The sequence below is a fragment of the Uloborus diversus genome, chromosome 8 (genome assembly GCF_026930045.1).
Source record: "Uloborus diversus isolate 005 chromosome 8, Udiv.v.3.1, whole genome shotgun sequence".
Taxonomy (NCBI): domain Eukaryota; kingdom Metazoa; phylum Arthropoda; class Arachnida; order Araneae; family Uloboridae; genus Uloborus; species Uloborus diversus.
In genome coordinates this window covers 79,561,147-79,586,180 of record NC_072738.1, presented here as the reverse complement: position 1 = coordinate 79,586,180, position 25,034 = coordinate 79,561,147, and the positions used below count along the sequence as shown (strand labels likewise).

At 34.1% G+C, this 25,034-nt stretch overlaps 1 protein-coding gene across 2 annotated transcripts in view; it reads left to right on the top strand.

Annotated features, from left to right (window-relative positions):
- The window catches only part of LOC129228280 (uncharacterized), a 28,867-nt gene extending 7,202 nt beyond the window's left edge, over window positions 1-21,665 (top strand). For both annotated transcript variants that reach the window (XM_054862950.1, XM_054862951.1), the window contains exons 3-7: window positions 751-827; window positions 4,173-4,264; window positions 7,123-7,222; window positions 17,648-17,723; window positions 20,888-21,665. In XM_054862950.1, the coding sequence (XP_054718925.1) occupies window positions 751-827; window positions 4,173-4,264; window positions 7,123-7,222; window positions 17,648-17,723; window positions 20,888-21,117 (575 nt within the window). In that variant the 3' untranslated portion in view covers window positions 21,118-21,665. The remainder of the gene's footprint in view (window positions 1-750; window positions 828-4,172; window positions 4,265-7,122; window positions 7,223-17,647; window positions 17,724-20,887) is intronic.
- The last annotated feature ends 3,369 nt before the right edge of the window (window positions 21,666-25,034 follow it).

Below are 25,034 nucleotides of genomic sequence, written 5' to 3'. Positions count from 1 at the left end.
TACAAAATTCAAGAAAGTATCATTTTAACAATAAAGATCTAATTTGTATACACTTGGCACCCAAAGTGACTATAATGATATTGATGCAGTTTTTCAGGGTTTGCTAGATCTTAAAAGGAATATTTCTTGTTTGAAAGGGAAGTCAGATGCTATGAATGTAGGATATGAAAATTTTTGAGCAGGAGACTAAAGGAGATATTTCGAAAATTTTATCAAGTGTAAAATGTTTAATGATAATTTCACTTTGGTAACCCTTTGAATCGATTATTTCAAAAAGGGCGAAAGTCCTACGGGAATCCGTTAAAAATACGTTCTTTCTGAAATAATCAATTCCAAGTATAAGCTGTTCAACGGCTGTTACAATGTTTTCTGCGACCCTAGGTGAATGTTGAAAATCCTACCCCACCTTAATACACACTATATAGCCTGGTTTGAATGCTTTTATTATCAATAACTAAGTCTTTTAATTAATTCTATAGTGAGCATTACATTTAAATTAGTTTTTTTTTTTTTTGTTAATACGTACTTTTGAGCATAGACATTTTACTAATTGTGAAAGTACAATTGCCATTCTAAAAACAGGTAACCCATACTCAGTAACTCTGATACTCAATATTAAAAAATTAACTCCTTTCTTGAACATTCTTGCAGTTCCAAAATAGGCTACATCTTTCCAAATTAAGAAATTTGTTATGTTTTATTGATGATTATTTCCTTTATTTCTTTATTTATTCATTTTTTTTTTTACAGTTGTCAAATCATATGAATATGTGTTTGCTGAGAATGGGTTAGTTGCATACAAGAAAGGAACATGCATAGGAAAACAGGTATGATATCAAATTTTCAGAGGGGAAAAAAACTTTATTATCATGCATAGGCAGGGTTGGCAAAAACCCGGGTTTTTTTAAAAAAGCCCATGGACCCAGGGTTTTTTGGGTTTTTTTAAATAAAACCCAAAAAAACCGAACTAAATCTGGGTTTTTAAAAAGAAATGTGGGTTTTTTTGTCTTTTTTTAGGGAAAATGTAGGGTACTTGTAGCATATTGTAGCGTGAGTATATGAACAAAGCACAAGAATTGTCTTGGGGTAAAAAAAAGCTGGAAAACTAGTTAAAATTCAGCGTTTTCTGAAGAAGAGTATGAAAGACGACGAAACCCAGGAATGGTGAAGTTTCAGATTTTTTAGTTTCCATGGTTATCAACAGTTAAGGCAAAATTACTTCTTGAGTGATAAAATCTATTGTTCGTTTTTAATTACTACTATTTTTTTTTGCATTTTACTTTATTGCATTTCATTTTTTTATGCAAAACTACTGTAGAACCTCAAGTAGTTTAAATCCCTATTTACTGAATTCCAGCTTAATCAAGACATTTCTTTGAATTTTATGTTGCCTGTTTTTCTATTTCTGTGTACAGATTAAGAAATATTAAACTTTTTTGTAAGATAATGAAAATACATACCATTTGTAAAACCTGTTAATTTCTAAAAAAAATGTAACTTGTTAATTCGAAATTTGTGACGTGTCGGTTTGCAGAAAATAATTCACATGAAAGCCTTTTAGCTAGAGAAGTTTCCTCTGTACAATCTACAAATATTGAGAAAACCAGACGTGACAGGACTTAGTCAAGATAATTTGAGTTATTTATTGACCAGTTAAAGATAAAAGTTAAATATATATTTTTTAAATCTTTGAAGTATTTTTAATGCTGTTAAGAGTTAAGAAATACTATTAAAGTTCAAAATTCATTTTTTATGTCCATTGTCTGTGGCGAAGAACAAATAAAATAGAAGTTTAAATTGTAAAAGTATTTAAATTAATTACTTTTTTAAAAAACTTCTCAAAAAATTTAAAAAAACCCAAAAGTGGGCTAAATAATGGGTTTTTTTAAATGGTTTTTTTCAAAAAAACCCATTGGGTCCAACCCAATTGGGTCCAATCCGGCCAACCCTGTGCATAGGGATTATACATTTTCATGCATCAAGAAAAATATTTCTCAGAGTATCAGTATTTCAAAAGTTTTGACTAGTTTCTTTTGATATATGCATGTTTTCTTTCTTTTTACCATACGATCCATCAGAATTAGAGTACCTAAGTTCAATTTCTTTTTCATGTTTTTATTCTACATTGAAAGTTAATACAGCAATTGAGTCATATTTGAGATTCATAATGAAAAGTCATTATTGACCTTGTATCTAACAGATACATGATATGAGCCCCCTAAAATGTCTCCTCCTCACATTAGTATATTGGAAAAACATGTTAAGTTAAAAGTGAACCTCCTTTTATATTTTTACTAGCAAAAACTTGTAAAATGACAAGATAAATCTTGTAAAACAAAATATAGGTGCTTATAAGCTTCTTGAAAATAGATCAAGAAGTCGATGTATATCTCGGGGATACAAGATCAGCATTTGAGTGTTAAGAACTAGAATTAATGCTCCAATACAATACAATGCAATACAAATGTGGCGACCGGTAAAAGGCTCTGGGCCCAGCTAGGCTGGCCCTAGTCAGTTTATTAGGTAGTCCCCAATGAAGATCAATGGCTCACTTAAAGCTATCACCCCCCCCCCCCTGATCATTTGCCTCTTCCGGTAAGCTGTTCCAAGTGCCCACGACCCTACTGAAGTAGTAATTTTTCCTAAGTTCCCTGTTAGCCTGAGATTTGAATAGCTTTAAACAATGACCCCTCATTCTTCTTTTCATGCAAAAATTTAATCCAGCAATATCTTTCATTTTGATAAATTTAAACAATTGAATTATGTCCCCCTCTGGCACTCCTTTGCTTCAGGCTATACAAATTAAGCCTATTAAGTCTGGTATCATAATCTAAATCTGAAAGTCCCCTTACTAAACTAGTTACTCTTCTTTGAACCCTTTCCAATACAGAAATATCTTTCTTCAGATAAGGCGACCAAAATTGAACAGCTTACACCAAATGAGGTCTTACTAAACTCCTATATAAAGTCAGAAGAACCTTATTAGATTTGTTTGAAATAGATCTATTGATAAAATGAAGTAACTGCTCAAAGTATGCTTTAGAAAGCTGAGAGCTTGATGCTTCTTGTTTATTTTACATTTCCATTTATTGAACAGTGTATGTTGAGAAGTTTAATTTTATTACTAGTAGATATAAAATTAGATCTTTTTTCATCTGTCAGTTTTACACATGTTTCATTATAAATTTTATTGAGTAGCGAGCTTTAAATCAAAATGAATAAGCACTCTTCTTGTATTTATATACTGGACATTACTCTTAAATAATAGAAATAATAAGCATCCAGTTGTTAATTGTCTAAAATTTTTATGAAGTTTATTAAGAAAGTGATCATAATCAAAATTTTTAAGTCATCGGTGTGATGTTGTACTTCCGTATTATTTCAACATTTTCAAAGCATTCCTCATTTTGTCATTTGTAAAAAATAGCTTAACATGAAGGCATTCCGCATCCAACCCATTAGCTGCATTGGGCATAGCGTTTTCCTATAACAATCTGGTGAACTTTTTACTATGTTAATGTGGGTGCTAAAGCAATATTTCAAATGATTTCTATCCATGACTGGAGCTCTTGAGATGTCATATCTGAAAAACATTTCTGTCATTTTATAATTTCCTCATCAACTTTTTAGAAAAATCTTGAGTAAGCAAAGCAGTTTGCTTATTTCAACAGAAACAAAATCTCTGCTTCGAAAATTGATAACATTAAATGATTAATGAGCATATAAAGCAATAATTTTAAAATACGAACGAAAAGATAAAATCGGGACTGAGTGGTTTTAGTGGCAATAAGCAATTGATAACATTAACCATGATGACATTATGTAAGCTGACTGTATTAAAATCATAGCTATTGAATTTTTAAATGAACTGCAATTTATTTGAAATGTTTAGATCATAATATATGAGATCATAAATTTGCAGTAAAAATAAAAGATAAATATTGTTTAATTTTTAATGCAAACACAAAAATATTTATTACACAGAGTACTATGAAGATGGAGGGAGACGGTGATGTCTCAATGTAGAGTCCACTCCAAAACGGGACTGAAGTCAGAATTCCTAGTTGTGTGCATTCTGCCTTTAATAAAATCAAACAATTGTATGTTATTTAGGATACAAAATGCAACAAAAATGTCTTTAATTTTTATTAAGTTTGTTTATTTATTTCTAGAGCATTCTTGACTTTATGGGTGAAGAAAAGCTGCAGACTTTCATAAATTATTGTTTACAATACATGTCAAAAATAACCCTGCCAGTAAAGAGGTCAGTATGTATTAGTGATTCTTCAAATTTGCACTCTGTATTTTCTTTGAACTTGTAACTTCTAACTCTACCAATTTTTAATTAATTGAACCCTTAGACAACCCTAAACATGATTCAGATTAACAAGATGCTGAAACTGATTTTCAGATGTTTGAAGAGAGACTTTTCTAGATAAAATAAACTACTAAATTTAATTAGGTATTGCAATACTGGACCAAGACTGCAATACTGGTATTTGGTATTTTTTAACGTGATATCGGAATACCAGTATTATTACCGGTATTAGAAACATCCCAAAAAAACATTCAAAAATATAATGTTTCGTTGCCACATTTTATTATTTTGTGCAAAAAGTGCATTATTTACTTACTGTGAACAAATATAAAATGAAGGAGCAAATATCATAATAAAAAATCAATAATAGCTAGCAACATTAAGCATCTATTTAATTGTCACTAAGCCTGGAACTCATTTTAGTGAACAAATTTTCTGCAATTGAAAATATTTTTTCTGAATTCAAGCAGACTAGTGGTACTGTTAATAATGAGTTGTTGTTGCCTAGAAGTCCTTCATCTTCAAATAATTTGACCTTTCAAGAATAAGTTGTTAGTTTTGAAAAAAATATTTTTGTGAGTGTTAGTTTTTTTTAAGTATTGTGAGTTATATATTTTTTAAAATCATTATTATTTATAGCTAATTGTAACTGTTCTTTGAGCAACAATAGGGTTGTTTCCAAAATTTTAAGAGTTTTTTTTTTTTTTTTTGAAAGAGCATGCTTAAAAACATAGGATTTAACCATTTTTTAAATAATTTGACAGTTTTAACTACAGTAGACCCTCGTTTTATGCAGGTTTATTTTACGCAGTTTAAGATTTGACACTTTTATTTTATTTTACGCAGATGAGTTTCGTTTTACGTGGATGTGGCAATGCAAACAGATAAATTTTCCAATTTTTCAAAATCCAAATTCCTAAAGATTGCTGATTACACGTAATAAACTGCATTTTGGCATGCTAATAATCGAGCTTCCCGTGGGATACCCGTCCTGTAGTAGGGAAAAGTGTGAAAGACGATTCCTCTGACCATATTACTTTCTTCCAGTCATCAATCAACCAGTATTTGTGAATGTGGCACCAGTGTAGACGACGTTTAGCGTTAACATCTGTGACAAGTGGCTTGGGAATTGCTACTATGCCGTAAATATTCTGTTTATGAAGATGCCTTCTAACTGAAATCACTGACACTGGTGAATTCAGATGCTGATTGAACTCTGCAGTTACTTTTGCTGCAGTTGATCGCTTTCTAGACATTACAATCCCCTTTAATACCCGTTGGTCTCCTTCACTGAGCCTCTCCTTCCGCCCAGTATTTTTCTTTGCCTAGCTTGTCTTACCGCTCTGTGTGTATGCTCTCATAATTTTAGACACTGTACCTCTATAAACGCCAAAAGGTTTAGATGTTTCAGTCACACTTGTTCCAGCTAGATGCTCTCTAACAATCTGACCTCTTTGAAAACTTGAGAGGTCCGACATTTCATGGGATTGAAAAAAAATCCAAGACTTCCAGAACATGTACATTGCCATTTATTTAAAAAAAAAAAAAAAAAAAAAAAAACCTGGTAGCTGTTTTTATTCTTTTATGCTTACGAAGCTTATTAAAAAACGTCAATTTTATTCACAGGCGTTTCCATTATTTTAATAACTACCTGTATATCCACACTTGTCCCAATTTTCAAGGTTTTCAAGCACTTTAAAATGAAATTTATTTTTTCAAGAACTTTTCTTTTTTGGACAAAATCATGAAATTTTTTGGAGTTGAAGTGGGTGTCCTGAGCTATAGCTTGTTTAGTTTGTAGGTAAATCTGGTTTGTTTAAATCTCTGTTTTTTAGCTGTAAATTTGTTGAAATAACCGTCGCGTCGATTGTTTTAAGTATGGCAGCTGAATATATAGTTCGAACAGTCAATATTTTCACTTATATACCTACCCTAATCATTTTCAGTTCAAGATAGTCGTTTTTAACACATTTTTAGCAACCCAGTGACAGCTTTACTACTTGTAATACAGTGTACCTTGTCCCCCCCCCCCCTCCATTAGTAAAGGACGTTCGCTATTCTCTTCATTTTCACTTCTGAACTATTAAAAAAAAAATCATGATTTTTTTCTTTTAAGATTTTGGGAAGTGTGTTCCTACTATGTATAAAGTCCTTCCAAGACTGGGGAGGCATTGCCACTCCCCCCCCCCTAAATCCGCTCATAGGATCATAACACTGCATCATTGGAATTTTTAGGAGGCCTTGCAGGGCCTGATACAGGATAATTTTACTACCACTTTCTGGTAACTTTTACAAAAATCATATAATAAAATCGGTATTTTCAAACATAATTTTGAAAATCAGCACATTTATTGGTAGAACAACAATTTTAAATAAGCCTTTTCATGGCATAAATAAACTACTATTAAAAATTAATTTTTACTTGTAAAAGTTTTTTAATTTACATGTCACAAGTATAAGTCATTGAATTATAAACTCAGCTAAGTCAAATTAGATAAAATTAAAAATTGCTAAAATGTTAGTAAAAGAAAAGAATGTTGATTTGAGTACCACTTGCTCTATTTTAAGCCGATTTTTTTCTTCTAGCTCGAAAATGCATTGCTTCAATTGATTTTTTAGCTTAATAAATAAAACAATGTTGTTTGAGCTTTAACAATTTTACTTTCATAAATATTATGTTACCCATGAAATTAATTTTAAATAATTAATCCTCTCATAAGTGTCTTTATACAATAACAACTCTTTATCTCTTCTGTATTTAATTTGTTATCATTTATTTTTCATTTTTCTACTTCTGTTCTTAGGGGAAATTTTGTGGAATTTAGATCTGGCATGATCAATATTTGTCCCGTAGGAAGAAGTTGCAGCCAGAAAGAAAGGGATGATTTTTGCAATTATGATAAGGTTAGTAAGAAACAGACATAAAACAAAGAGTGTTATAATGAAGTTGATATATTTGTGGTATAGTGATCGTATGGAATGCAGGCTCAAAGCTCTTTAATCTGTATGAATTGCTGGACTTGTGCCAGGCTAAAACTTGGGGAGCACAAGTCAAGTTTAAAAACTCTTTTGTGAAAATTTGAGCTTCATTGTATTTATAACTAAGTAGTTACGCAAAGTTTTCTCAATTACTAATGTAATTACCTTTCCGATCTTACTCATATCATACTGTAAAAGCACTTATTTTTACGAGGTTTTAATTTTCATAACCCCGTTGTAATCGTAAAAATTCAAGCCTCATCAAATATTTTTTTATCATTATTTCTTTTTGTTCATATAAAATTCACAAAATTCTTTGCTCATGGAATCACAATATCCTCATTTTTGTGAAAATAAGTGCCTTTATAGTATGAATTGTACATTGGAAAAGTGACTTCCCTTTCAAGGCAATTCAAGGATAGATCTATTTTATGCATTCCTTGAAAGGCTTTTGCACTACAAAGCTCAATAAAACAAAACAATCGTCATATTTTTTTCAGCTAATATCAACCACCTGCTGGATTTTCTTGGTCTTTTTCCTAAGTATTACTCTGATAAAATTTCTCAGTCTTTTTGGGGATGTTTTATGTATCAAGGATACCAATCCAAGTACAGTAGAGCCTCCTTTATCGGAAACTCTTGGTTAGCAAAATTTATTATTTTAAGCATTGTCTTTTTTTTATTCTGTTTTTGTGATAAAACTTTGAAAACAAAAATTTATTGTGATTTTTTTTTTGGCCTAAGCCTGGTACTGGTGCATGTTTCTGGTGCTGTTTTCTCTTCATATTTAGACACAAGTTCAAATGTTCCCCTTATCTGTGGGACCTACCTATTTGGGTGAAATTATAGTTTTCATGTACAGCATAAACAGTACTAGTGTAGTCCTATAACATTGATTTTTAAAACTAAGTGTGAGATGCTTACAGGTGTGAACATATGGATTATTTATCAACAAGGTGTTGTATAGTGCTCCGGACGGGCTTAAGTGTTATGTAATAGTAAATATATATTGTTGCATACGTGGCTCCAAGGGAGGGGCAGGGGGGCAATTGCCCCCTGTCGGAAACGTCTCCCCCCCCCCGGGGAAAATTTTGTATTTTGTCGGGGAATCTGTTTGCTTTGGCGTTTATCGTAAATGAAAATTTTTTTCCTCGGATATGAACTCGAAAAACATAAAAAAGGATAGTAGAAAAAAGGAGAAGTATCTTAAATATTAAAAAAAAGGAAACAAAAAATCAATTCCCTTCGGGGCCACCCACCTTGACACCCGCAATTTAGCCCGAGTCCATAAGTCCCCTTTTAATGTCGCGTCGTCCAGATGGTGATAAAAGAAGGGATAGCTATTGCTACAGGGGAAATGGTGTGTTTTTCATCCTTGAAATTTCTATTTATCGATGAGCTGGTTTCGACGACTAATAAAAGAGTACCCCTTGACTATCCAACGTCCCTGCCGAATGTAGTGGTGATTTCCGGTCAGATCTAAGGCGTCGTCATCTGGTTATAGGGTTACGAGACAAATACGTACCGAATGACAACAGCCAGGACGAGACGGGAGGGGGGGGGGGGGGAGTCATCGGAGAAAAAACATGCTTCAGAGAATTTTCCTTTTCTATTACATTTGCTAAACAGCCCTTCAGCATGTCAAGTGTGCAGACACACTATTGATGCATTTTAAAATACTTCTCTGGGTAAATAACTGCAATATTATCTTTTATTTTCACTCGGTAGTTACAAGTAAGTTATTACTATAGTTATTTACAATTTATCTGATTATTGTTGGATTATTCTACAACAAAATATATCGATGAGTAAACGATCCTTTTACATCATACAAGGAAGTGTACTAAAGTAGATTTAATTTTTTAGTGTAATGATGTCTTGTCGGCAAATGCTAAACGCAAGAAAAAAATTCTTCTGACTAATGTAATAAAAGCAAATACATGTTTAACATTTTAAATACATGTTTCTCAAAAACTTATATTGATCTTGTTTGTAGGCTGCATACTGGGGGATCAGGGGATCATACTAGGGGGCTGCATACTAGGGGGCATAATAGTTTTGCTGGGAATGAAGAAGAAATGAGAATGATTTACTAAACATCGGGTTTGGCACAACTAAACAATCATTGGATTATTAAGCGTCGGGTTGGTATTGCATCGGGTTTGGGTTCTTTTTGAGAAAAATGTCTGGAGGAGGGGGAGGGGCGAACCTTTTGGAAAAGGCCAAATTAAATAAATAAATAAATTATGTGATCAAGGCAATTGAAAATATACATTTTGCTTCCAAATTTCATTTTTTCAGATGTTATCGTGTAGTCGAAACTCATGTTTCTAACTTAAAGTAAAGCCTGCAATAAAGCTGCGCTTAGTCCATACAGCTGTAATTATTTGATTGGACCAGGTCTAATTCAAAAGTCAACATTGCTCCTTCGAAATGGATCAAACCAACTTACAAACTGGTACCAGGCTCAGTCTTCTTTAAGTTTCTTTTTTTTTTTTTGCAAGTTATGTTCTATTTTTTTTTTAATATGCTTTTTTTCAAGTGCTAAAATAGTGTAAAAAAAGCAGTGCTGCGGAGTCGGAGTCAGACTGATTTTGGAGAGAAGGAGTCTGAATCGGAATTTGTTGGTTAATAATGACAAGAGTCGGAGTTGGAGTCATTTTCCCTCAATGCCCATAGCACTGCCAGCGATTGCTGGGTCGGAGTGAGAGTTGGAATCGAACTGACGTTAGGGTAAAGGAGTCGGAGTTGAATGCTCTAAAATTTTTTAAGTTGGAGTCGACCATTTTCCCTCCGACTCTGTAGATCTGCAAAAAAGCTCCATGTATGGAAATTTTGGGGTAAGACTTAGAATTTACACTTTTTCCTCTTGGTCTGGAAAGTGAGTGCAAACTTAAAATTTGAAAGTATGACAGATTTCAACTGACATGATCAATAAAAAGTTTGAAACTAATGGTTATGCATTTTCGAATTATGAAAAGTGCTTCAAAAAATTTTAAAAATAAACAAGGTAGGTATATAGTAAATTAAAAAAAAAAAGAAAAAACGTTACACAAGATAAAATTGGTGCAATTAATGTTAATCACTTTGATACTTAATAAATTTGTTTATTGCGTGATATCGTCGGCACCATGCTGAACTAACGAATCTGAAAATCGGCTCTTTTCAGGAGAGCCAAAACAAAATTTTGTCCATTAGACGCGTTTAGTTATTTTCAATGTATTAATTTTTATAGATAACTTTAAGTGTAAAATTTATTGTTCGAAGTAGTAACAGCCTTTTTTCAGTACTGCGGCAAACCATTGAATTTAAAAAACTAGATTCGCGATTTTTCACCTTTGTTTGTTTATTAAGTTTAGCATGGTGCTGACCATACTATTAAGTTTCGTTTCTTTTTTTTTAATTAATTTTTTTTTTTTTGATTGCACAACACACACACATTACTTTCGTTTTGTGCATTCAAAACTTAGAACCAAGTCTGAGAAGTTGGAGTCGGACTGATTTTGAGGTAAAGAAGTCAGAGTCAGCAGTCGAAAGTTTAAAACTTCAAGAGTCGGGGTCGATCATTTTCAATTAAAATCTGCAACCCTGCCAGTTCTTGTGGAATCAGAGTCGAAGGCTTTAAAGTTCCCGAAGTTGGAATCGGTCATTTTTCTTCCGACTCCTCAGTCCTGCTTAGAACTACTGATGTGACTATTCATTTGTATAATTTGAATCTCGCTCACTACATTTTAACTTTTATTTTCTATTTCAAACATGCTTCGGCGGCCCACACATTTTCTTCTAAATAATCTGATTTGCAGGATGATATTTTTAAAAATCTAGGAATGAAATATGTTGGCGGCCCCTATGAAACTATCATGATTATTTATATGATCAAAAGAAAGAAAGGAAAAATCATGGATTTATTTTTATACTATTTAATTGAAAAATCCAATGCGGCCCGCCGGTTCCATCCACCACCAGCTAGGCCTAATCGATGTAGACCTTTTATTACCATAGAAAATAATTAAAATCTGTAAAAATTTGCACCTTTTCTAATTTTTTTAGCGCAAAATTTTTATCCGTTTCCAGTTTCTATTTGTTATCAAATAAAATACTTGTAATTGGTTTTAGCAAGCAAGGCTCTTCAAAAGATATTCATTTTTTTCTTTTGAATTCTGCTTTTGCAATAGCAAAACTTAGTAGTTGTGATTGTATTCCCTTTTTCGTGCTTTCCCAAGTTATATCGGAAAAATAAATAATGAAAGGAAATATAAATAAATTTAATTTTATACATGTTCTGACTCGCGAGGTTCATCTTAATATAAAGCAAGGCATCGGGCTCAAGTTTCTTTTGAATTTTTTAACTTAATATTAGTTCTGCTTACTTAAGATGTGGATTTCTCTGCTCCCCAATAAATATGTTGATGAGCTAGTGGATGAGCACCGCTATACTCTTGAGCCCTAGAGTTTCCATCCCGTAAATTTGTGTTTATAAGGTTTGATTACGGAAGGAGGAGGGGGGAGGAACACTGAATATCTTAATTGGTCATTAACCCCATCACCCTAACGTAACAAAACATGACCTACAATTTTGTTTCTTTAATTTTGGAATTTTTTCGGTTGTGCACCTCGACTCCCACTCCCTACAAAATACCATTACAGATCGACTAAAATCTCATTTATTGGACTTCAGTTTCTTAAAATTATTTGGAGGTGAGCATCCAACCCTTATCTGCATGAAATCACTGAAGATCATCTAAAATTGCGTTTTCAGAGCTACAATTTCGAAAATTTTCCGGGGGAAGACCCCTCAGACCCCCCTCATTTCTGTAAGAACAACATTACATTCACAACTACATTAATGTTGTTAAGTTTCTTTCTCTGCATAAACTCTGTAGAGCATACTGTAACGGATTCGGTGCGACTTCCGCTTTCTTGAAATGAAAAGACAGTTCTTGATAAAAACACAGGAAATTTATTTACACTATGTACAGGAAAGATCTTCAACAACTGCTAAATTATTCATCAGCAATTAAGCAATTATCACACAACACCGTAAACTCAACGTTTACACACGTATTTACTTCCAAATACGAAAACAACACAGCGAAATGCCTCGCTATAAACAGAGCAAAAGCTCTCAGTTCAAAATATCAATCGAAACTAACTGTTTATCCATCGCTAACGGCTTAAATACACCGAAAAGAATTTTCTCAAATATTCCACACGCTTCTCGAAATGCGTTGACCGTTATCAAATTTTATCAATGAACAAAAAGGGAATAGGGGTCGTATATTTTAGCCATATGAAAAAGGGGTTGTATATTCATTACGGGAAACTAGTTACAGGTTACGTTACTACAATAATTACTATTTACAGGATTTGTAACATTGCCCCCTTCCTAAGGACTGCACGTCCCGGGCAGTACAATCCCCAGAAAGGGTGCCAAACTTCTATCACATGTTCACAAATACACACATTAAATAATAACCAATAATGCATAGGAAACACAATAATAACAAGAAATATTACTAAACATTAAAAGCAAAAAAATTATCTACAACTTTTATGTTATCAACCATGGTTGTTTACGTAATACTCATGAACTATGGCCATAGTATGGGGCTAACCGATCATAATGTACAACCCTAGGTTTTGCATTAGGTGATTTTTGGATCCTCACTACGACGTCATTCAGTCGGTTAAGGACTTTGTAGGGTCCATCCCAATGCGACTGCAATTTGGGTGACAGACCTTTCCGTCGGATGGGATTCCATAACCAAACCTTGTCGCCTTCGTTGAATTCATGTCCAGTAGACCTTGTGTCGTATCGGGTCTTCATCTTCTCCGCCGCGATGTTGATTCGCTCCCGTGCGAAGTTATGAACGTCTTCCAACCGGGCCTGGAGATCCTGGATGTACTCCTCAGGCGATGAAGGCGCATCCGGAGGATGACCGAAGACGAGATCACAAGGTAGCCGAAGCTCTCGTCCGAAGAGCATCTGAGATGGGGCATATCCGGTAGTCTCGTGGACAGCACTGCGGTAGGCCAGCAGGAACAAAGGCAGCTTCTTGTCCCAATCCTGTTGATTTCTGGAGACCATAAGTGAGAGATTATTCAGGATTGTGCGGTTAAATCTCTCCACCATGCCGTCCGATTGTGGGTGTAGTGGTGTTGTCCTAGTTTTCTCAATTCCGAGAATTTGACATAGGCCCTTAAACACAGCAGAGATGAAATTCCTCCCTTGATCGGAATGAATCTGCAAAGGTGTTCCATATCTCGAGATCCAATGTTGGACTAGAGTCTCTGCTACGGTGGTAGCTTCTTGATCTGGAATGGGATACGCTTCGGGCCATTTCGTGAAATAGTCGATGGAAACAAGAACGTATTTGTTCCCATCAGCAGTTCTTGGTAGAGGACCCAGGATGTCGATCCCAATTCGTTCGAAAGGAGCTCCAACGTTGTACAGATGTAGCTTCCCTCTGCTTCTCTTCTTCGGTCCTTTACGAGCAGCACAGGCGTCACAAGAATGGCACCACTTCTCCACGTCATCCTTCGCCTTGCTCCAGAAGAAGCGCTCCCGAACTTTATTGAGGGTTTTCAAGACACCAAAATGTCCTCCAGTCGCACTACTATGTATTTCTTTCAGAACATCTGAAATCCTTGATTGGGGAAGTAGTAACTGCCACCTAGATGTTTTGCCGTCATCAGATTCCCATTTTCGGTACAGCACGCCGTTCCGTAAATGGAGCGAGTTCCATAAAGCCCAATATCTTTTTGTTGCAGGACTGAAGATGGAAACGTCCTGTCAGCTAGGTCGCCGACTGTCACTTTCCATGAACTCCAAAATGGGTTTTATGTCGGGGTCTTCAAGTTGATCTTTTCGAACTTGGTCGTCACTCCATAGATCAGGTTCTGATGATATTGGAGTCACTGTCACCTGATAGGCGGTAGGGCTAGTCGTTCCATACTGTTTCTCGATTCGGGAACAATAGTGGCAGTTCTCAGGACAGGGTCTCCTTGATAAAGCGTCAGCATTACCGTGAGATAACCCTTTTCGATGCTTGATCTCCATGTCATATCCCTGGAGCCGCTGTATCCATCTGGCTATCTGACCTTCCGGATTTTTGAAGTTCAAAAGCCAAGTTAATGAGGCATGATCTGTCCGAAGCAGAAATTTTCGGCCATAGAGGTAATGATGGAAGTGTTCTACAGCTTTCACTATGGCCAGTAACTCCTTTCTGGTGACGCAGTAATTTCGCTCCGACTTTGATAAGCATTTGCTCCAGTAAGCGATGACATGTTCATTTCCGTCAATTTCTTGGGATAAAACAGCTCCGATGCCCTCGTTGCTCGCATCAGTGTCCAGGATGAAGGATGTTTCAGGCTGAGGATAGGCGAGGATAGGCGTTGATGTTAAAGCCTCCTTCAGTCGTAGAAATGCATCTTCGCATTCTTTGGACCATTCAAACTTTTGCTTGCTCTCCGTCAGCTTATGCAAAGGTCGTGCGATGTTGGAAAAACCCTTTACAAACTTCCTGTAGTAAGTGCAGAGCCCCAGGAAACTTCGCAGCTGATGGATGTTTTCGGGACGACTCCAACCCTTGACCGCAGATACCTTTTCTGGATCGGTTTGTACACCCTCGGAAGAGATGATGTGACCAAGGTAGTTCACTTCCCGGCGGAACAAATTACATTTGGACGGGCTTAACTTCAGATTGGCTTCCTTAAGCTTTTGCAGCACCTTCCTAAGATTTACCAGATGTTCTTCGAAACTGCGTCCCACGATGATGATATCGTCTAAGTAGACCAGACAGGATTCGTAAGAAAGTCCTCTTAACACTGTCTCCATAAGACGCTCGAACGTAGCTGGTGCATTGCAGAGGCCGAAGGGCATCACTTTAAACTGCCATAAGCCTTGTCCAGTTGTAAAAGCTGTCTTTTCTCGGTCCTCAGGGTGTATCTCAACCTGCCAGTAGCCGCTCTTCAAGTCCAGGGTTGAAAACCACTTATGTCCAGAAAGAGTGTCCAAGGTGTCGTCTATCCGTGGAAGAGGGTAACTGTCTTTCTTGGTGATTTCATTCAGCCGTCGGTAATCGACACAAAATCTGGTGGAGCCATCTTTCTTTCGGACCAAGACGATGGGAGAGGCCCAAGGACTGGATGAAGGTTCGATTACATCATTCTCCTTCATCTCTTTCAGGAGGGTCTCAACCTCTTCCTTCTTGGCGAACGGTAGTCATCTTGGATGCTGTTTAATAGGGGGGTGTTCTCCAGTGTAGATCCTATGCTGCGTTAAATTCGTCCGGCCCACATCCTCCGATGTAGATGAAAACAGATGCTTGAAGTCGTCCACCAATTGTTCCGCAGCAGTTCTTTGATCTTTCGTTAACGGTGCACTCCCAATTAACTTCGATGTCAAGGACTCAGAAGACACAGTTTCGGGGGAATTGATTCTTCTAATGATGCAGTTTACTGGAGTACAAGTTGCTAACACTTCGCCTTTCCGAATATTCCTTGGCCTTTCGCCCCACGTTGGGCGCCAAATTGTAACGGATTCGGTGCGACTTCCGCTTTCTTGAAATGAAAAGACAGTTCTTGATAAAAACACAGGAAATTTATTTACACTATGTACAGGAAAGATCTTCAACAACTGCTAAATTATTCATCAGCAATTAAGCAATTATCACACAACACCGTAAACTCAACGTTTACACACGTATTTACTTCCAAATACGAAAACAACACAGCGAAATGCCTCGCTATAAACAGAGCAAAAGCTCTCAGTTCGAAATATCAATCGAAACTAACTGTTTATCCATCGCTAACGGCTTAAATACACCGAAAAGAATTTTCTCAAATATTCCACACGCTTCTCGAAATGCGTTGACCGTTATCAATGAACAAAAAGGGAATAGGGGTCGTATATTTTAGCCATATGAAAAAGGGGTTGTATATTCATTACGGGAAACTGTTTACAGGTTACGTTACTACAATGATTACTATTTACAGGATTTGTAACAATACATTTTTAATGATTTTACATCATATTCAGATTTTTCGTCAAATTCTGCTTTTTACACTGTTCTAGTTTATTGATCTCGCGATATGAACCTGCTCACAAAAGCCTAGTTTCATGTTTTTAATTTTAAATTTAATTTTATTTTTCTAATTATTTAATTATATCTTTATTAAAATTTTTATTGTTTGCTTTTAATTTTTATGGGGAATTCGTGTTGTTAGACGCCAGGAGTGATTAGTTTCCTTATCACCTAAATTGGAGGGAGGGGGGGGGGGATCTTGCAAACTAAAATTTGGCTATGCCCCCCTGTATTCCTAGCGCCACCACTGTATTGTTGCCAGTTCAGGAGAAAAATTGTTTGTGCATAAGATACATGGCTTTTTCAACTTGAAGTTTTATCAACCTCTTAATTGCCAGGACCATATAAAAAGTAACCTTGCTCAGCTAATGAGTTAACTGTCCAAACGTATATCTATACACTCTTCCGAAATGCTATCATTTGCAATATGTTACTACAAGTGAAATCATTTCTAAAGCTTTAGAGTGCAATAGGACGACATAGATAGAGTATTAAAGGATAATATTTCAGAAAATAGAGTGCAGAGGAATTGGAGAGGATAACATTTTTGAAGCGGTGAACAGTAAATACCTGTGCAGTTATTGCATGTGTTTCTATTCAAGCAAAACACATCTTTTTATTTTTATGTGTCTTCTGTTTTTGTTTACTGTTTGTAGTTGGTGCTTTTTTTTTTACAAATCAGTGCATGAGTAAAATGTAACAACCTGTATACCAGTACAAATTAAAAAAGTTAAAAACTCAGCAAACAGCTGTTTTGAGGCTATAAAAAACAAGCCTCTTCATCAGTGCATGAAAGAAAGAATAGTTCACAAAGTCTAACTGTTGGTTCGAATTTTGTGAACCATTATTTCTTTTGACAGTTTACATACATATTTTTTTGTTTTCATTTTACAGAAACGTATTTTTCTGCTCTTTTTTATGTCTGTGTTTCATGCTCAGATGTAAAACATCTACAACGTTTTATTTTTATTCTGTCTTTTCTGTTACAAAATTTTGTTTTTTCATGCTTTCACCTTTTATTCAACTTTATATCTGTCTGTGTGTTGTTTGAAGCCTTCTCCAAAAAGAAAGAAATGAAGTAAAATAATAAATACTGAGAAAAAATTCTGGATAGCCTTAGTAGCATCTGTAAAATTTTAAATTTTAATTCATTAATCTGGATGGATTAATCATTAAATTTTAATCACTCCATAAAACATCACTTTGTTTCAAATATTAAAACACTAAATGCTGATATTAAAAAAAAAAATATTTTCATTTATAGGAGCACAAAATGAGAGAGACATTTGTGAATGATTTACGTAAGAAATTTCCAGATTTGGGCTTGACATTTTCAATTGGTAAGATTTATACATCCTTCTCTTTTTTAATTTATTCACATTTACTTTTTTTAGGAAAAAAAAATCCATCGTGCAAAACAACTGATTACCTAACGGCACGACCTTGAGGGTCACGGATTAGACAAAATCCTAGATATAGGTCAAATCCCACTAGGTAGAGGGTTTGTACAGGTCATGGAAATCCTGGAAAGTCATGGAAAAAAAAAAGAGCAAATTTCAGACCTGGAAAAGTCATGGAAAATTGAAACTTTCATTCAAAGTCATGGAAAATTATTTAAAGTCATGAAAAAATGTCCTGGGCAAAGAGAAAGTAACATTTGCTAAAAGAGCATTAGAAATATTGAATGATTTAAGAGTATTGCATATTAATACTGAAAAATTGAACGGTCCCAGAAACAAATCTGAATTTTGAAATCCCATTGCATCCCCTTCTGTAGCAGCCGCTCGTCTTTTTTTGCAATGTAATTTTACTGCTTGGACATCACTCATTTTGCATTTACCATTATTTTCAACACTTTTTATATTTTACATTCTGTAGTAGCAAACTTGCACATTCTTCATTTTGCCACGCCCATTTAAAAATGCGTGGTGTCCACAAAATCCACCGAGTTTGTTTCCACCACTTGTAAAAACTTTATTATTAAATTTTTCAGAGTTTATCTCAATTTGTTGAAAACTTTAGAAAATGAAGATCTTTAGTCAGGTGATAGAATACAGAAACAGGACAATTCTGGTACAAAAAATTCTAGTATTCTAAAACACTACTGCCCAATATACGGCCCGCAAAACTAATTCATACTACCCACTGCTACGTTCAATGTCGGGAATCAAACACTATGTTCTGGAATTTCTGAACCTATTAATTTATTTGCATTTGAAAATGCATGAAATTTTTTATGAAGTCACGAAAAAGTCCTGGAAAAGTCATGGAATTTTTCCATCCAAATTGAGTATGAACTCTGTAGATATGAGCCCAGGTGAAGCGTTTTGACTGCATAGGTCCTAATTGCTGTAACGGGGGCCCAAAGTTGGTAATTTGGACCCAGAATTGCAATGGAGTATCTTTTAGAATTATCATTTTTATCTCTATCTCTGCTATTGTACTGCAGCCATTTGCATGCACTTACCTTTGAATTAATTACATTGAATACTAATTTTTAATAAGTGGTTCTCATTTAAATTGGACACTACTTTTAATTTCAATTACTTGAATGCCAAAATAACATAGTAACAGGATATTTATAGTTTGCAAATGTAACTTATTATTTTCGTTTCATATTAATTCTCCGCTAGTAAAATGTATTTATTGTTTGCTAATGAAAACATTTACCTTAACTGGATATTTACCGTCTGTGATCAAATACATTCTACAATGATAAGCAAAAAGTGGGAGAAGAGAAAAAGCTCTGATTTATTGCACATGGCACATTTAAAAAAAAATCATTTCGACTTTTCAAGTTACTTAAATAATGCTCATAAATAAATAAGTGTTCTCCCTTCCACTCATTGTACTAACCAAAGATGCAAAATGTGTTGGGACATCAAACATACTGTCGAAGTCTGAAATTCCAATGGAAACACCATTGCATTTCTGGGCCAAACTAGCAACTTTGGAGCCTCGTTGCAGTCAAACCACTATACCTGGGCTCATATCTAGTGAGAACGGACCTATATCTAGAATTTTGTCCAAATCTGTGATCCTAAAGGTTCGCTCTGTTTGGTCGTGAGCTTGTTTCATCTATAGAGTAACACAATAATAGAACTTTCTTGCAGTAAGAGAAACCATTTCTAAAATTTAACTTTAGTGATGAAAATGCATTTTTGAAATCAAATTTTATTCTTATGATAGCACTATTAGAATTATTAGATTTTCCAAAAATTACAGTACAATACATTTCAATTGTATATGCACATGTATCATATGAAATTTTTTGTAACCGAAGTGTATAATAGAAGGAATAGAGTGTTAATAAATGAACAAAAATGATTTTAGTCCAGAATGTACTTAATTTGTTGATTTCTTTTTCTCTTAATGTTTTTCATCTTTGTCTTAACCATGGTTGCAACATAGTCATTAAATAAGGACAAAGCCATAGTTTTGGGAGCTAAGTAATAGAAATGGTTTAAAATTTTAAGAGCATCTTTACTGATTTCTGGATCATAATCCTGATAAATTGATCAGTTGACTCATGAATAGTAAACCATGAAATGGTGCTTCAACTTCTTCGAATGACAGAAGCTTGGATGGGAGCACTTGAACAAGAACAACAGGAAATATACTTAAGTAAGAACCAGAACAAATTTGAAGGAAAAAAAAATATTGAAGACTGAAAGGTAGTCTGTTGGGTTGATGCTGGATCATAAGCTTTTGATGAATTACATTGTTGTTCCTTTTCTTCATGATTTTTTTTTTCAGGCAACTTCCACTGCAATGTGCTTTTTGGTATTCTTTCTTCCTTGTGTGTTAGTTTTTGACCCACACTAACCATACAGCTAGGTTGCTCTTTTTGGCACCGAAGCGTTCAAGATACTCTTATTTGCTTCATTTTTATCTTTCTCAAAGCCCATACATGGTCTACGACTAAGAGATTGCCCTAATTTCCACAGGGAAGTTCTTTTTTTTTTTCATTTTAAATATATTATTTTGGAATCATTCATTTGCAAATGTTGATGGAAAATGTATTTGAATTTATATGTAATTTTTTGAAAATTTAAATAGGAAAAAAATCAATTTTTCAATTTTTTTTTTTAAATTTTAGGCTTCTTGCTAATGTTTTTTGTTTTGGATCGATATTTTTGTGATACATGTGGCACTATAGGGGCAACATTTTATCAAAATCAAATTTCAATTCGGCCTAGTACACAGTGCTGGTTTACGTTTTCAGTTGCTAGTTGGCTCGGGTTACTGTAGTTCAAATTACATAAAACTTTTTTTTACAACTGTTTTAACAGAAAAAGGAAAATATAAGAGGGTGTGCGACTTGAAAAATTGACTTTCGGTTTCTTTGAAACACCCTAACATACATATTATTGCGCTAAGATTTGCAATGTAACTTGCCATTATGTGACTGATAATATTCACTAGTTAACGTGGACATTTACTGGAGTTCAGACTTTCACAGTAACACATATATATCATTAATATGCATTTCATATTTTTCCAGGTGGTCAGATAAGCTTTGATTGTTTCCCTACTGGATGGGACAAAACATTTTGTCTGAAATACATACAGAAGGATGGCTATACAAAAATCCATTTCTTTGGTGACAAAACATTTCCAGGTGGCAATGACTATGAACTCTTCATTCATAAGGATGTCATCGGTCACTCTGTGACTTCTCCGGATGATACTATTGAACAAGTTAAATCACTTCTAGCAGAAATGGAGAAATAACTTACTGAGAGGTTGATATACTCACCACATTTCTTAAAGATTCGAATTTATGAAGACCATCTTGCAAGAATGAAAGAATATGTACTAGAGCAATTCAGCAAGTTGTGATCAAATCTTGATAGTTATGCTACTTATGCAATTTTTCTTTCTTTTTTTTGGGGGGGGGGGGAGACTATGTAATGTTTATATATTAGTTGACAACATTTAAAAAAGCAATTATGTAAATAAAATCTGGAAATTTATTTCATAAGACCAAATATCTTATTTTTTCTTTTTAACACGATAATCATTCCCTTAAAAAGGCAGGAAGCTTATTTTGTATACCTTCATAATTTTGCACAGACTTCTTTTTTAATTTTGATCACCTATAAAAATTACCATGAGTACAGGATAAAAGTAATGAGCAAAATTAAACTTATCCCCAAAATAGAGCCCAACATGAATGTATTTACTGTTGACCCTTGGCAAAAAATATCAATTTAACAACGTAAAATTGAGGAAAAGGCGAGTTTTTGCAGCTTTGCTAGGATTTGAAATTAAGTGGTCGGGAACTGCAAAAACAGCCATTGGACCCAGGGCTGCCCACTTGGGGGGAGGGGGGTGTTTTGATAGGTATTTTTCTCATACCTTTGGGGGAGGGGTCTTAGCGATATTTAGTGGGGTGCACCCTTGCTCGGAACCGCAGAATATAAATTTTAGTGGTTTATGGGATCTGTGATGTTTCATTGCTGTTTTTCTTTCAAAATAGCAAAGGGTCATATTTTTTCGAAACTGTCAAATATTTTCACTTTTTTTTATTATAGTGTTGAAGTATTGTTTACAAAAGAAACTTTTACTGCATTACAACATTGTTTTAGCCACCCTATTTCCCCCCCCCCCCCACCAAAATAACTGAAGATTTAAGATTATGTTGCTGAATTTAAGTCGTATGGTGTTACAGAAAGAGGATCCCGGTTCATTCTTTTCCACAGTCACGCAGAACTGTTTGTTGAAAACTAACAATTGGTTTAATTTGCAGGAACATTTTGTTCGTTTTATGATTTTCTTATTTTTTTTTTAAATTTTATTATTTAACAAGGATACAAAAATTGGCTAGGCCAGGTGCCCCAAACGGTGGTTCGCAGTGCTCTCCAACTAAAACGTTAAATATAATTCAGATTGAAGGATGAGTAACAATTTTTTAATTCAAAACAAAAGCACATTTATGAGGAATAAAAAAGTTCTTTCTCAAGCATATGCAGGACACAGCAGCCTCCTCCTCCTCGGAACTCTTGGAAGTAAACCAACTACACTTTAATTCTGGGTACATGATTAGGTTCATATTGTTACAAAACTATATTAAGTATAATACTAACATTGAGGCATATTTTTTGCAGCTGGGATATTATACTTCGACTATAACATTTGCTCCAAAATTTTTCAAGACTCATGTTGTAGAAATTTGGTGATAATTTTTATTCCTAATTGAATTCCAAATAGAATTTTACTTCCATAACGCAAAATAATAATGTAAGAAATAAAAACCAGAAAAGAGCTTTGAAAAATATACCAATAATGAGTTCATCAATTTATGGGAAAAACGTGTATATATTAGAAATAAAAAAAAAAAAAAAAATAACTGTGTCAAATTTTTTTCCCCTTTTTTGCGCGCACGGGGGGGGGGGGCACGGAAGTCTGAAGTTTGGGAACCTCTGGGCTATGCAACAAGGTACTACAGCCAAACAATGTACCAGTGAGATTTTGTAATCATTGGGTAGCTGCAGATTTTGAATAATAATGATTTACTCTTTTTCTCAAGTCCTTTCACAAACCTTTTTTTTAAATTAACAGTTAGAATTTAAGATATGTTGGCAAAAGATACAGGGAATATCTGTTTTCAAGTAAATCAGGAATGGTATAACCAGGGGTTGAAATTCAAAAAATAAATAAGTCACTGGTCCAATATACCAGTGAGATTTTGTAATCACTGGTCCGTTGGGCTAGTGAGTGACTCATTTATTTTTATTCCTTTTTTAAATTTCTACCCCTGGCTTTACTATTCCTATTTTACTTGAAAACAAATGAAAAATTCCATGTATCTTTTGCCAACATATCTAAAATTAATTCAAACTGTTAAATTTTAATATTTTTTCTGAAAGGACTGGGGGGGGGGGGGGGGAGTCTAAATCGTTATTGTTCAAAATTTGCAGCTGCCCTCTCCCTATTGGAAAGAAAGTGCTATTTATTTTTACAGCCATAAAATGGTAAGACATTAAGACATTGTAATACTGTTCAATGAGGTTTTTTATTTGAAAATTGTATCACTTTTTACAAAATAGTTAATTTTTTACATATTTCAAGCTTTGTAAACTCTTGGATAAAAATAATCCTTAAAAGAAAGAGTTTTTTTATCCTACCTGAATGGGTAGAAGTTTAGTAGTAATCTTTTACATAATTAACACTTCTTATCATTGTAGACCTTGTGATAACTGGGATATTGGAACGTAAAACAAAATGCTAGAAAATAAGCATTTAAGTGATTTGTTTTTTTTCCCCCCAGTTCGCTTTTCTGACAAAAAAATCTTTGAGTAATCATTCTTTACGTAATTGAAAATTTTCTGAAACTATGAAGAAGCTCGACCCTTCTAAAAGCCTTGCCAGCCGCTGCTGTATAATATAAAGATTTTTATGTTGAGATTGAAACATAAAATTAAATTCAAAAACTCAGTCTGCCGGACACCCTTTTTATGAACAAAAAGGTTTGTCCCGTTAGTGTCCACTCTAGAGAGGTTTTATTGTATAAACACAGAACTTCAAAAAAAGATCCAAGATTTAAAATTATGAAAGCTTTTTTATTTACATATTTAGTTACATGATATGATTTATTAAAAATATCTTCACACTCTCTTTAATTAGAAATCTATACTCTAGGGAAATACCTGTTAAGTGCTTTAAAATATTTACAACATAACAAACAGGTATCAATCGTTTAAAGAGGTTCCCTGCAAAAATAATGTGATAACAAACAAAAAGATCATTCAAACAATCTTCCAAATGATGAACAGATTTTTCTAGCAAATTTCCGTTTCTGAAACAAAACCAAAATTTTACAAGGGAAAATTTGCTAAGCAAATTGCAAATAGAATAATTTTGCAAGGAATTAACACAAAAAGTGAAATAAATAACAATTATTTTTAAAAAAATCCCTAGATTAAAATATTGCACAAACAAGTTTAAAATGCTAGAAAGCTTTCAAAGAAGAACACATTTAACATATTTGAAATCTTTGAAAGAAATAATAATGATTGTTATTTTTTCTGAACACAGAGTTTAAATATTTACATAAATACATAGTAGATAAAAGTAGGGTTTAAAAAATAAGGGTCATAATTTTATTATTTCTTACAATTTCCGTACATGATTTATTTTTTTAAAACAAAAATGTCAAACGTACTATAGGCAGAGTATATTTTAAAATCATTTATGTTTGCCTGTTTAATGCCGCCGGCCCCCACCCCCCCGCTGCACAAGTTTTTTCAATGATGACTCAAAAACATGCAAGTAAAAATTACTCTGGTACCGGAGTTTTGCGCTTAAGTAGTATTAAAGATGAATTGTAGCCTCATCTAGAGCTGACTGTTAGTAAAAAATCAGGATTGTGACCATGAACTTTCTACTCCCACAAATAGTTTTTTTTCTTTTATAAATACTATTACCAGATAGGGTTAAAGTAGCATTCCATACATGGGTGTAAGATATTCCACATTTGGATGCCTTTTTGTCATAAAATGTTTGAGATTAAAAACAAAATGAATAAATACATTGGCAACTTAGCAATCATCAAGATAAAATTAATACCAGGAACTTTTTGCTTGTAAAAATGCACCAAAAGGCATTTGAATATGCACTTTTAGATCTTTATCGAAATTAAGATTCTG